The sequence below is a fragment of the Pterocles gutturalis genome, unplaced genomic scaffold (genome assembly GCF_000699245.1).
Source record: "Pterocles gutturalis isolate BGI_N339 unplaced genomic scaffold, ASM69924v1 scaffold2033, whole genome shotgun sequence".
In the NCBI taxonomy this organism is placed as follows: Eukaryota; Metazoa; Chordata; class Aves; order Pterocliformes; family Pteroclidae; genus Pterocles; species Pterocles gutturalis.
Window position 1 is genome coordinate 11,499 of NW_010120122.1, and position 12,834 is coordinate 24,332.

The window sequence follows — 12,834 nt, forward strand, 5'->3', positions numbered from 1 at the left end:
AGGATGACATTGGAATAAACCTGGGTGTGAGCATCTTCAGTGCGCAACAGGTGTGAAATGCAGAACTGGGAGCACAGAAGGATTGCTGAAGGGGGTCAGGAGGCATTGCTGGGGCTCACACCAACACGGTGAGGATGCATCTCGGTTGGGAGAACTTCTGGGTGCCTCTGGAAGCACAGAAAACCAAGGTACCGCTGTGGTCCCAGCTTCTCCATCAGCTGGGCATCCTCACCTGTGTGACATCCAAGTGCTGCCCATGGGACCCGGTGGGGCTGGGATCTCCTTTCAGAGATGGCAGCGTGTTGGAGGCTGGGAGTGGGGATGGGAAAATGTGTTTCCTCATCTGCTCAGCCTGTTCCCCCCAGCCAGCTCCATTGTATGTGCTTATTTTTTCCCCCCCTGCTTCCTGAAGTGTTGAGTGTTAATTGCTGCTAATTATTTACAGACAAAAATCTAAACACCCTCCCTCCCGATGACAGCTGGCAGCTATCCCCGTAGCCTCGAGCAGATGAGCAGCCTCTGGGTTTTCTCTCCTCTTTGCAGAACTACACCAACTGCAGCTGCATCTCTGAAAATGGGCTCCCGGGGTTTGCCAAACCCGGCACCTGCGGCACCGGCTGCTCCCACCTCTTCCTACCCTTTGTGGTCCTGTCCTGCCTGGCGGGGATCCTCGCCAGCACATCCCACACACCATCCTTCATGCTCATCCTCAGGTGAGAGGCTGGGTTGGCCATGGTCTGGGTGCAGGCGTTCCTTTAAACACAGCAGAAAAGGCATCTAGGGGTTGGGTTTGGAAAATCAAGGGGTCCTTGAATTGTTTTCTCCAGCTGAGGGACTGGAGGGTTAAATCATCGCTGTATTGCACCTCGTGCCCAGTTCCTCCCGTTGCTTTTTAAATTATTTTTGCACATGTTGGTGCAGGGAATGGAGAACGGGGCTTCCCTGGTCCTGTCTCCTCTCAGTGCATGTCATTGGCCATCTTCGAGGCTATGTCTCTGTGCTAGCAAAGACCTGGCACATCCGGGCAGGGCAGAAACATCGAGCAGCTCCAGTCTCAAATGTTGAAGCAGGAATCACAGAACCATAGAAGGGTTTGGGTTGGAAGGGACCTCAAAGCCCACCCAGTGCCACCCCCTGCCATGGGCAGGGACACCTCCCACTAGCCCAGGTTGCCCAAAGCCTCATCCAGCCTGGCCTTGAACCCCTCCAGGGATGGGGCATCCACAGCTGCTCTGGGCAACCTGTTCCAACCTGTCCTGACCTTCAGGACTTGCTCTTGAAGACCCTGCGCTAACAGAGCTCCTGCTGCCGAGACTAGAAAGGCTCTTCCAAGGTCTCTGGCTGTGGCTGCTGAAGGGTTTAAGCAGAAAATTGAGAGTTCAGGCTGCTGGAGGCTCTATCACGGAGCCACCAGTGCCACATGGCCAATTGCTCTTGCAGGCAATGTCGTGCTCACCACCAAGTTCAGCCAAGGAGTGGCCAGTGGGTGACACCTCCACCCACCAACGGGGCCATGGGGCTTGCAGGATCCCCACGTTGCCCTCAGCACCCCCCATTCCTGGTCTCAGCACAATTCCCGCCCCCCTTCAGATCCAGCAGTCATCCTGTTCTCCCCACCCACAGCTGATACCTCGGTAACGAGATGCACCATCGACTTAGCGTTAATTTATCATGGTGGTACTTTGTCACTTTTTAATGCACCTCCGTGTAAAGTTAAGAATTTTAATTACCTTCCTTCCTTCTGATGGATCTCACTTGAATACAGCCTCCCTTCCCCGTGCAGAGAAGCAATTAGAACTCTCGTTTCCCGCATCCTTGGAAAGGTGCCTATGGGGCAGGCAGCAGCGGGCTGGAGCCTCGGCACGAGCCCCAGGCTGGTGGAGCTGGAGGCTGGGATGGGCAGGAGAGGATGATGCTGGGGCTCTGCTGCGGGAGAGGGGAAAGCCATGGGGGAATAGGATGAGGGAACTGATAAGATGAGGGGGAATGGGTTTAAGCTGAAAGAGACTGAGATGGGATATCGGGAAGAAATGTTTTCCTGTGCGGGGGGTGAGGCAGTGGCCCAGGGTGCCCAGAGCAGCTGTGGATGCCCCATCCCTGGAGGGGTTCAAGGCCAGGCTGGATGATGAGGCTTTGGGCAACCTGGGCTAGTGGAGGTGTCCCTGCCCATGGCAGGGGGTGGCACTGGGTGGGCTTTAAGGTCCCTTCCAACCCAAACCAGCCTGGGATTCTATGAATCTCTGTGTTAGGCTATAAATGATACTTCCAGGCACATTTCCATGGTCAAAGCACTCCAAACAGTTGCTTTTTAGGGAAAAGCTGTGGTTAAAACCTGTTTTTACCTTGACTCTCAGGCATTATTAAATCACCATTTATGCCATGAGCAAGCTATGCATACATCAGGCAGAGAAAGAGGAAAGGGAAGCTGTGTCCCCTGAGATGAGATGACCCTGGAGTGGGTTGGGTCCTCTGCCACCCAGTCCTCTCCCTTGTGTTAACCCAGCAGGAAAAACAGCCTGAAATATTTATTTCAGAAAACAGGTGTACCACCAAAATATATACTGGGGCATCCCACCTCAGAAAAAACCCCACCTCCTCAGTGGGTAAATATCTTTTTTTTTCTTTCAGTTGCAAAAAGCATCCCTTGTATCGCTTGTGTTCGGCAGAGCCAGCAGCTCTGTTGGTTTCTGTTTGAGTGTTATTCATGCGGATTCTTTAAATTAAAAGCAAAAGTACTTTTCTGAGCTCCTCTCAGAGTTTGGTAGGTTTTTCAGGGCAAGAAAAGGCTGTGGTAAGCTTCTAGCCCTAATAAGTGAAACATCATCACTTGTGCTGACACAAACGGGAACAGCCTGGAGCCCTCGGTGGTTGGGTTGAAGGATGAATTTTTGGGTAAGGCTCCACGCCATCCCAGGGAAGGGAACATCCATCTTTGCACAAATGCCACAGGGCAAGTTTTCCATTTTGGTTTTTTTTTCAGGAGCATCCAGCCTGAAGACAAATCGTTTGCGGTTGGGATACAGTTCATGCTGCTGAGAGTTTTAGGTAAATTAAAGCGTGTTGAAATGCCATCCTGGAAAATCATGGCAGCTCTTTGGGGATTTGTGGGGATTTTTTTCCTGAGCAGCCCCAGGGCTGCAGAAGTGTTGTTTGTTCAGAGTTTCGGGCTGATGAAAGCCTGTCCTGAGCCAGGGACGGATGCTGACTTGCAGGGTCTGGGGGGGCCGCATGTGGTGGGGAGGGGAAGAGGCATCTCCATGGGGTTACATCTAAAGAGGGCAGGGAACAAGTTTGGGTCCAGGAGGACAACCCTTGGCTGTGTGCAGATATTGCTGTGTTTGCCTCCATCATACCAGGCTGCAGACCATGTCCTGTGATCCCACTAGTTATTTTTCTTATGGTGGAAATTAATTTTCACCTGGAGGCCCTCCCAGAACATGCCCCTGCAGTCGTGGGAAGGAGTGCAGTGCATGGAGGAGGTGAGCATCATTCCTGGGATGAGCGATGGTCCCATATCAAAGAGCAATGAGAAAGAAGGACCTTCAGCATCTTAGTGGGGCTCAAACACACAACCAGCCCTTGGTGTGCCACGCAGGACCAATGGCTTCCTGGGTCATAGCAAAGAAAACCATCCCCAGCCACTTTCCACCCAAAGACATGGGAAAATAACCAGGGTGGGGTCTGTCCCGGCAGACGTACCAAAGTCCCCTCTGACCCTCTGCTTCCAGCGTGGATGCCGGGTCCCGTTCTGTACGGCAGCGCCATCGACACAACCTGCATCCTCTGGGAGAAGAAGTGCGACAGGAAGGCAGCCTGCAGATACTACGACAATAACCTCTTCCGGCAAAGGTAGGGATGGGCGGTCAGGATGCGGATGGGGATGCAGAGGGAAACCCAGGGGGGATCCTGGCCACCTCCAGTGTGGGATAAGTTGTTGGATATGCCATGGTGAGCAAATTTGCATCCCCCTGGCCAGTGTTAAGTCCCAGCAGTGCTCAGGAATGGTTTGGAGGGAAGTCATTGGGACAAGCCAATGCCAAGGACCGTGCAAACTTGATGCTATAGACCACAGAGGTCCACTTCCAGAAGCACTTCCTGCATTATACTGAGAAAAATCGTTCACTGGAACAACCTCTACAAGGAGGTGGTAGAGTCCCCGTTGCTGGAGGTTTTCATGATATGTAGGGCCCCCAGCATAAAGACCTGGACCTGTTGGAGAGAGTCCAGAGGAGGCCATGAAAATGGTCCGAGGGCTGGAGCACCTCTCCTATGAGGACAGGCTGAGGGAGTTGGGGGTGTGCAGCCTGGAGAAGAGAAGGCTCCGGGGAGACCTTCCAGTGCTGAAAGGGGGCTACAGGAGAGCTGGGGGGGCTCTGGATCAGGGGGTGCAGGGACAGGATGAGGGGGACGGGGTTGAAGCTGCAAGAGGGGAGATGGAGATGAGATGTGAGGAAGAAATGTTTTCCTGTGTGGGGGGTGAGGCAGTGGCCCAGGGTGCCCAGAGCAGCTGTGGATGCCCCATCCCTGGAGGGGTTCAAGGCCAGGCTGGATGAGGCTTTGGGCAACCTGGGCTAGTGGGAGGTGTCCCTGCCCATGGCAGGGGGTGGCACTGGGTGGGCTTTAAGGTCCCTTCCAGTGCTAACCATCCTGTGACTCTATAGAGGTAATGCAACAGCAGCAGTGACCCCAGCACCAAAGCTCCCTGTGAGGTGGTGTGGGGTCCGTGCAGGGTGCTTTGCACCCTGGGGTTCATCTTCCGACTGAACAGCCCAGCTTGATGCACACAGAGGACACCAAATCCAGACTGTGCACGGTGGGGAGGCTGGAAGGGAGCTGTAGGTGGTCTTCCATCCCTGTTGCAAATTTGTTTTTAAGTGACTCTCTGCTCACTAGCTGCAGTGAGTCCTATTCACCCTCAACCCCAAGACATGTTTTTATATTCCTCCCTTTTATGTATATAATCATATAGTGGTTAGGGTTGGAAGGGACCTTAAAGATCACCTCATTATCAGGAGATATGATCTGCTAATGTAACACCAAGGAGAAGCAGCTCTTCCTCCTCTTATAGAGTCATTAAGGTTGGAAAAGACCTCAAGGATCACCAAGTCCAACTGTCAACCCACCCTTCTTAGGACCCAGGCTTGCAGCTGCTCCTTGACCACTGCTGAATGTGCCCAAGGAGCCCATCCCCACATTTAATGTCTGCTGGGTGCCTGGGGATGTCTGGTGTTGGTGCTCAATGCCCTGATTTATTGTGTTTCCACACCGCAGGTACCTCGGTCTCCAGTTTTTCTTTGAGGTGGGCACGTTCCTGTGCTTCGTGATGGTGTATGTGATTCTCAGACGGCAGGAGAGGGAAGCTGGTAACGCAGAAGAGACCAAGGCAGACCCAGAGAAGGAGAAACTGGCAGGAAACTCCACAAAGAGCCCAGAATCCAAAGTGTGATGCCAAAAATGTGAATTGATATCCGTGTCCAGGGAGGTGAAGCCGTGTGAATTCACCCCCCACTTGAACTGTGAAGGATGGATGCTTGGAGAGATGGACCATGGGGCTGCTTCTGAATCTTCTGGGTGGGATGTACTGCTATGGTGCTGCCATGGGAGTCTGTCCGTACGCTGTCCTACGCCTGCCACCTCCACCTCGATGGTGCAGCTTGCTCCTTCGTGTGGATTAGCCCACACACATTAACCTTCGGAAACCTTCTGGATTTACATCCTCCAAAGCATTTGTTCCTGCTGTTAGCGTTGGCGATGCCAGCACTGAGCGTTAACCATATAGCTGAAGGGGTTTTGTGTTGTTTTTTTTTTAATAAATCATTTTTAAGAAATGGTTTTGTACTGAACCCATACATCTCTGTGAATGGTGGTCTGTCCTTGCCCTAAAAATGTCAGCTGTGCTTATTTGTTTTGCTCTCGCAGTGTTAGATGGTCTCTCTTCCTTGAAGGCTTCATCCAGCCCCAGCTGATGTTGATGGGAGTTTTGTCCCAGGCTGTGGACCGTTGCAAGGACCAACTCACGTGTTTCGCCCAGCTGCTGTGTAGATGCTGCTTTGGCAGCGAGGGGCAGGGGTATGGGTTCTGGGGAGGACACCAAAAGGAACCGCAGGACCAGCCCAGGAGAGAAACTCCAGCAGCTGCAGAGCTGTCTCGCTTTGGCAGCACAGCCCCATTTTGCAGCAATATTAATAATGATAATAATTCTTACTTTTGCATTATCAGTACTTGTCACAGGAGTTCACTGGAGCATGCGAGTGTTAAGGCTCCGTCCTGTTCTCCAATTTGGGAAAGGCAGAACTTTTCCCAGGGATGCGGGACCAGCATGGGAGGTTGAACCCAGCCCTCCTGCAGACTGGGCAGAGCTCGTGGCTGAGCCGTTTGACCACAGAGCCACCGTGCTCCTCGAAGGGGTTACAGGCAGATGCAGCTGTAATTACGGGGTGAAGGTCGAGCCTGGTGTTATTTTGGTGCAGATGCCTCTATTTTCTGCATTCTTCCCATCTTGGGGCTCCTTTCCACCCAAGCACAAATTGTGTCGCTGGTCTCGTACCATCAGTGTGCAACCGCAGACTGTTGGGTAACTTGTAATTTATTTTTTTTTTTTCTCCAGAATGGAATTCAGGAGAGAAACCAAAATGTCTACATTCAGTCCAAATATGCAGAAGGGAAAAGAAATACACAGTGGAGAAAATTCATTAACTCCTCACACCCTGGCAAGTAGTCCTCTGGTAAGGTCTGGGGTGTGAAGTAGGGTGGTGAAGGGTGGAAAGGCCAGTGGTTAAGTGGTTGGTTTAGATATTTCACCAGGCTTTTAGCCCAGCCATTTTGAGAGACACAGTTAACATACCTCAGAGTAACAGAGTAATTATTTTTTTCTTCTTAGGGTTTTTTTCGGCATATTTTTGTGCAGTACCTTTTGTTCATTGAGGAGATGGTTAAGGAAGTCTACAGCCCTGTTTGCAGGTACCTACACACAGAGGTGACTTTTGGCTTAAAATAAGCTGTTAGAAGACAGATGTGAGAGTGGATGCTGAAGAGATGTAGGTGGATCTGTTCAAGGAAGGACGAGTAGCATATGTTAACCAGGAGCATCAGAAAGACAAATCTGGGGGAGTTCTGCACTGCTCTCAGTTTTCAAGCCATGAGTAGGTAACGTCTGTTTCTAACACAGACTAGGGATAGGAATGAGGTTCTTTGGCCAGGAGTAGGGAGGAGACAGGCCATGATCAGGCTGCCCAGAGCAGCTGTGGATGCCCCATCCCTGGAGGGGTTCAAGGCCAGGCTGGATGAGGCTTTGGGCAACCTGGGCTGGTGGGAGGTGTCCCTGCCCATGGCAGGGGGTGGAACTGGGTGGGCTTTAAGTTCCCTTCCCACCCAAACCCCTCTGTGATTCTATTCTATGATGTTTACCATGGTCCTTCCAGCTCTTGGCAGCCCATGGATTTGTGGCATCCTCGTTGCATTGGGTGGAGAAGAAGGTTCTTTCCTGGCGAAGCACAAGCCCTTGGCTGGCAGATGGTTTCCTGCCTTGCTCAGCACAACCTCAAGTTGCTCCAGGGTACTTTCCAAAACACAACAAACCAATAACAACACAATATTTGTTTCATATTGTGTGAAAAGTCAAGAGCTGCGATGTGCTTTGCCAGGAATACCCCTGGACGGGGTTACAGAATGATTTATAAAGTCAGCAAGGCTGCACCTCCCTGCCATGAGGACAGCTGACTTCAGATGGGGACCAGACCGTGCACCAGAGCAGCACAGCCTGGCTGGTGGCCACCGCACAGGTCCAGTGAGTCCTGGTCTCTGTGGTTTGGTCCACCAGCTCAATCCTTCTGCAGAATCGCTACTGATCCTTTGCTCGTCCTGTGCTGCTGTGTCTGCCACGCTGGGCTGTTGGGCGGTGGTGGGGACAAGCACAGGGGATGGCTGAGCTCTTGCATAGCAGACAGCACAGCACTTGCCTTCTCCTGTTATAAATCAGAGGAGGACCCTCAGACTGTGTATCCTCATTGGAAGCCCCCCAGATCGCAGCAGCTGTTCCTTTATCCTCCAGATTACCAAAGCAGTGGTGCTGCTTATAGAAAGGATGGGGAAAAAGGAGAAGGGAAAGAAAAAAAAAAAAAAGCCTTACACTGCAATTTGTCTTGTAAGTTTGTTCACAAACAACATCACGGAGAAATAAACAGTGAATTCAATTACCTCCCTTGGATTTGTGGTGCTATTTCAGGCTGCACCATCCCTTGACCACCTGGCCGGAGCGATGGCTGGGAGTGCTGGGCTTGGGATGGATGCAGAAACAACCCACAGGATGGCCTGGCCAGCTCAGCCCCAGCATGGCTTGTTCTCAGGACTGGGCTCAGGACTCACATGCATTTCCCACTTGGAAAACTCCTATCACATTATATAGAGATTTTTCTCAGGCAATGTACAAGCTGGTACAGGCTGAATTCTTCCTTCCCTCATTAGCACTGCAGCAGAGGAGAGTTCCCTGTGGGTGAGCATCCAAGGTAATTGCAAACAGTGTGTCTTAGCTTTGCAGTCAACTATACACCTGTTCTGCTTTTGCTGGGGTAATTTCCATTAATTCAGGCTGAAGTTTCTATAAAGAGAAATAAACCCACTTTTTTTTTTCTCCTGTTCCCTTCCTCTGTGCTCTTTAAGAACACTGTTGAAAGGGACAGAGTTGCAAGGGAAGGATAAAAAGGGGCAGTTTGGAAAGGCTAGCTCCTGCTGTCAGCAGGGAGGGAGATAAAAACCAGGAAATATAAAAAGGTTGTCAGCACCAAGGTAGGAGGAGAAGGGTTTGATGGAGAGCAAGGGGCAGGCAGAGAGGAGGACTGCAAAAAATTGAAGGAAAGGAAGGTATGTCATCAGCAAAATCCACCCTGTGCTGTTAAGCTTTGCCAGGTTTTCCCCAGAGGAGCTATTCCCCTGGAGATAGTTTAAAATAGATTTTACAAAGCACTTAAGGAGATCCCTTAGGCACCAGCCATAAATTGCACGGGGGAGGTTAACATGAGTCAGCCCAACTGTGCCATAACTCCACTGACTTCCTTCAGTTTTGCTCCTTTGTGGTCCAGGAAGGCTAAAGGACATAACCTACGACGAGGCAGGTTTAGCAAAGATATCGAGACCAGCAGCTGGATGCACTGGATGTTTCTGTGCAGCACTTGGTAGTACCAAGAGTCACAGACCTGAAGGTAAAACAGTTCCTTTAGGGCTGCTGAGAATTGCACAAGGTCAAGAAGATGAATTGAAACAGGAGGGAAGGCCGTTTCCCCAGCTATAAAAAGGCTTTGCAAGGTGCACAGAGGTTGGGAGGATGGCACCAGTTCCAGTCAAGGCAGCAAGCTGGTTAGCAGAGACAGATAGTTCTGCAGGAAAATATTTCCAAGGCTGGGAGCTGCTTTTGTGCAGAGCTGTCACTTTAGAATCACCCTGTTCATCTCAATCCCTTCCAGATTCATCTTTAGTCTACAGCATCTTTTTATCACATGCTCACACTCTTTACTTACACATTTGTTCTTAATGTGGTCGCAGTGGCTGGTCCTTAGAAATAGGGAAGAAATTTGAGGGTGGGTTGCCCAGAGAAGCTGTGGATGCCCCATCCCTGGAAATATTCAAGGCCAGGCTGGATGAGGCTTTGGGCAACCTGGGCTAGTGGGAGGTGTCCCTGCCCATGGCAGGGGAATTGGACTAGATGACCTTTAAAGGTCCCTTCCAACCCAAACCCTTCTGTGACTCTATGTTTCTATGAATGCAGCCATGACTTTGACCTGACCTAGAAAAACCTCCAAGGATGGGGACACCGCAGCCTCCCTGGTGACCTGCACTAGGGCTGAACCACCTTTCTGGTGGAAAACGCTTTCCTAGTGTCCAGCCTGAACCTCCCAAACCACATCTTGTGGCTGTTGCCCCTCGTCATGCTGGCTGCTGTGGCTGAGAAGAGTTTAGCTCCATCCTCTCTGCCCTTCAGGTAGCTGTAGGATGCTGTTAGCTCACCCTTAGCATCCTTTTGGGTTGACTAAACAAAGCAGCTCCCTCAACCTCTTCCCACTGACCATGTACCCCAGATTCTCCCCAGGCCTTCCTTTTTTCCCCATGAACTGGGGTGTCCCGAAACTTCGCACTATGTGCCAGGTGTGATTTTACCAGGACTGAGTAGAGGGCATGAAAACATCCCTCAATTTCCTGGCCAAGCTCCTCCTGATGCTGGCCAGCATGAGTTTTGCCTCTCGATTGAAGCAGTCCCATTCATCATGTCACCTCTTCTAATTCAATAACTCCTTCAGGCTTGCTGAGATGCATTCTGCCTCATCAGACACCTCACGGGTGAAGACATTGGACAACATCAGCCCCAGTATTAATCCCTGAAGCTCAATAATTCCCCTTGACACCAGCCATCAGCTGGATGTCGAGCCATTGATCGCTACCCTCTCAGTCTGGCAGTCCCACCAGTTTTCAGCCCACCTAACATCCCTTTGCCCACAAGACCACACTTTCTCAGCCTTTTCGGGTGGTCTGGGACTCGAATCATCACAATTTTCCAGAGATGATAAGAGAGCAGCTTTGCAAACATTTTGGCCAGCTCCTTCATCATCCTCTGGTGAAACCCGTCTGACTCCATGGACGTGAATTCTCCAGCTTCTCTGAGCAGTTCTGCTGCTCCCTGGGCTCTCCATTTACTTCCCCAACCATGCTGGGGCACACAAAGGTCTATGATATGGCTTTCCCTGTAAGGACAGAGGATAAAAGGGTGTGCTGTTTTCCCCAGCCATCAATGAAGTGACATTTTCACTGATCTTTTTTTTTTTTTTTTTTTGACAAGCAGCATACCCATAGGATCCCTTCTTGTCACCACATTGTCCCTCACTGGCCATAGCTCCAGAAGAGTTTTGGTTCATTGGATTGTGTCCCTAAGAGCCAGGCAATGCGTTTGCACTCCTCCTCTGTTGCCTAACCTCACTCCTGTGATGTGTTCTTGTGTTTTAGCTCATTTATAAATTCCTTATCAAGGACCTTCCCCTGAAATATCCCCCAAGATGATGGCTTGTCCTGGGTTCTTATAAAGTTCTCTTTACAAACACCCCCACTCTGCTGGGAGCCCCAACCCTTCAAGGCTTCTCCTGGAGGATTCTGCCTAGCAAATCTTCAAACAAGCAAAAATCTGCTTCCAAAGCCGTAAGACATAACTGCTGTTCTCCCTCCTTGCTTTTCTCCAGATCCCGAGCTCACCCATCCCATGGTAGCTCCAGCTGCCTCTGTGCCCATGTTTGCTGACAGTTTTTCTCCATGATAGAGCATCACCTTAGCCCCTGTAGCATCTACACCACAAAACTGTTACCTGTCTGGAAGTGGTGGAGTCACCATCCCTGGAGGGGGTCAGGAAACGTGTGGATGTGGTTCTTGGGGACATGGGTTAGTGGGTTGGGTGGGGTTGGGTTGACGGTTGGACTGGATGATCCTTGAGGTCTTTCCCAACCTTCATGATTCGATGATTCTGACTTTTCATCTTGACTGGAAGAAGGATGAAGATTGCTACATGGGGCCTCACACCCTGAATTGCCTTCATCTGCTGACAGTGTCCCCTGGCTGAGCCAGGGATGCCCACATGGATAACACCCATGGGAAGCTGGAAATTTGGATGACCCTTAGCAATTTTTCCATTACATCATGGATCTGGGCTCCAGGCAAGCAGCAAACCACCCAAAACAACAGGTCTGGCCAGCAGATAGGTGCTTCTGTCCTGCAGAGGAGCCTCCAACCACCAGCACTGCCGCTGTAATGACCTGAGGTCTCTACTGGCCTGAGGTTTCCAGCCCAGAAGCTTCACCTGATGGATCCAGTTCCTCCTTTTCCCTTACCAGCCCTGAACCCATTTTCTTGGCAGATCTAACCCAGCCCCATGCATCTTTCACCCAGAGCCAACCAGCACAGCATCCCTCGGTAGCCAGGATAGCACGATGCTGGTAGAGCGGTGGTACCCAGCACAGCAAGGCACCACCCCAGAGTACCTCAACAACCTCTGTCAGCCTTAAACCACGAGGAGTTGAGACACCAAAATAAAGCTGGACCAGCCCTTTTCCTTTTGCCCACACTGCCTGGCCCAGTGGCCAGAGCACTGGGAAGCCCTTCAGAGCAGCCAGCTCAAATCTTCTCCATTGCAAAATTAATGCACTTCCTCTTGTCTTTCATTGGGAGACACAGGGGAAAACCTGATTATTACCCTTTTGACAGCAACCTTCGCTTTTCTGGAGTAAACAAACCCAACAGATGCAACCTCTCCCCCTGGCTCGTGTTTTCTAAACCCCTAATGATTCCGTTGCTGTCTCCTCTGGTCTCTCTTGGGTTTCTTCATACATCTCTGAAAGCACAGCTGGGACTGCCTCAGGACTGGACAGAACAGGGAAGTGATGATGCTCAATGCTAACGCCCATGGAGAGCAGTTTGACCCCTTAAACCCCCATCAACTGGGAGAACCGTGCACTGGAGCACGGCTGTGCCCAGGACAAGGTCTGTGTGCCCAGGACAAGATCTGCATGCCCAAGACACTGCTCTGCTGCAGGGGAGCTGGGGAAATGGCAGAGATGGGATAAGACAGGGTGTGGGGATCAGCACAACACTCCACCGAGACTCACGCTCCGAGAAAAGAGGATAGGAAGGAATTTGAAAAGTTTCCCAGAACTGTCTGATTTCCTCAGACCATGGCCAAGGCCACCTCCTCCATCCCTGATGAGACATAACCCAGCACTTCCTGGCAGCCCCTTGCCAGAGGCCAGCAATTACTCAGGCAGAAGATGTGACACCAGCGTCCCAGCCGGGGAGGATGACTGCCTC

The 12,834-nt window shown here is 51.2% G+C and overlaps 1 protein-coding gene across 1 annotated transcript in view; it reads left to right on the forward strand.

Annotated features, from left to right (window-relative positions):
• LOC104464125 (solute carrier organic anion transporter family member 2B1-like) overlaps positions 1-5,559 on the forward strand; it is a gene marked incomplete at its 5' end in the record, with an annotated part of 12,597 nt that extends 7,038 nt beyond the window's left edge. Inside the window, 4 exons of the mRNA XM_010076758.1 lie at positions 544-713; positions 2,981-3,045; positions 3,729-3,849; positions 5,272-5,559. Of these exons, the coding sequence (XP_010075060.1) occupies positions 544-713; positions 2,981-3,045; positions 3,729-3,849; positions 5,272-5,446 (531 nt within the window). The remainder of the gene's footprint in view (positions 1-543; positions 714-2,980; positions 3,046-3,728; positions 3,850-5,271) is intronic.
• Positions 5,560-12,834: the final 7,275 nt, after the last annotated feature.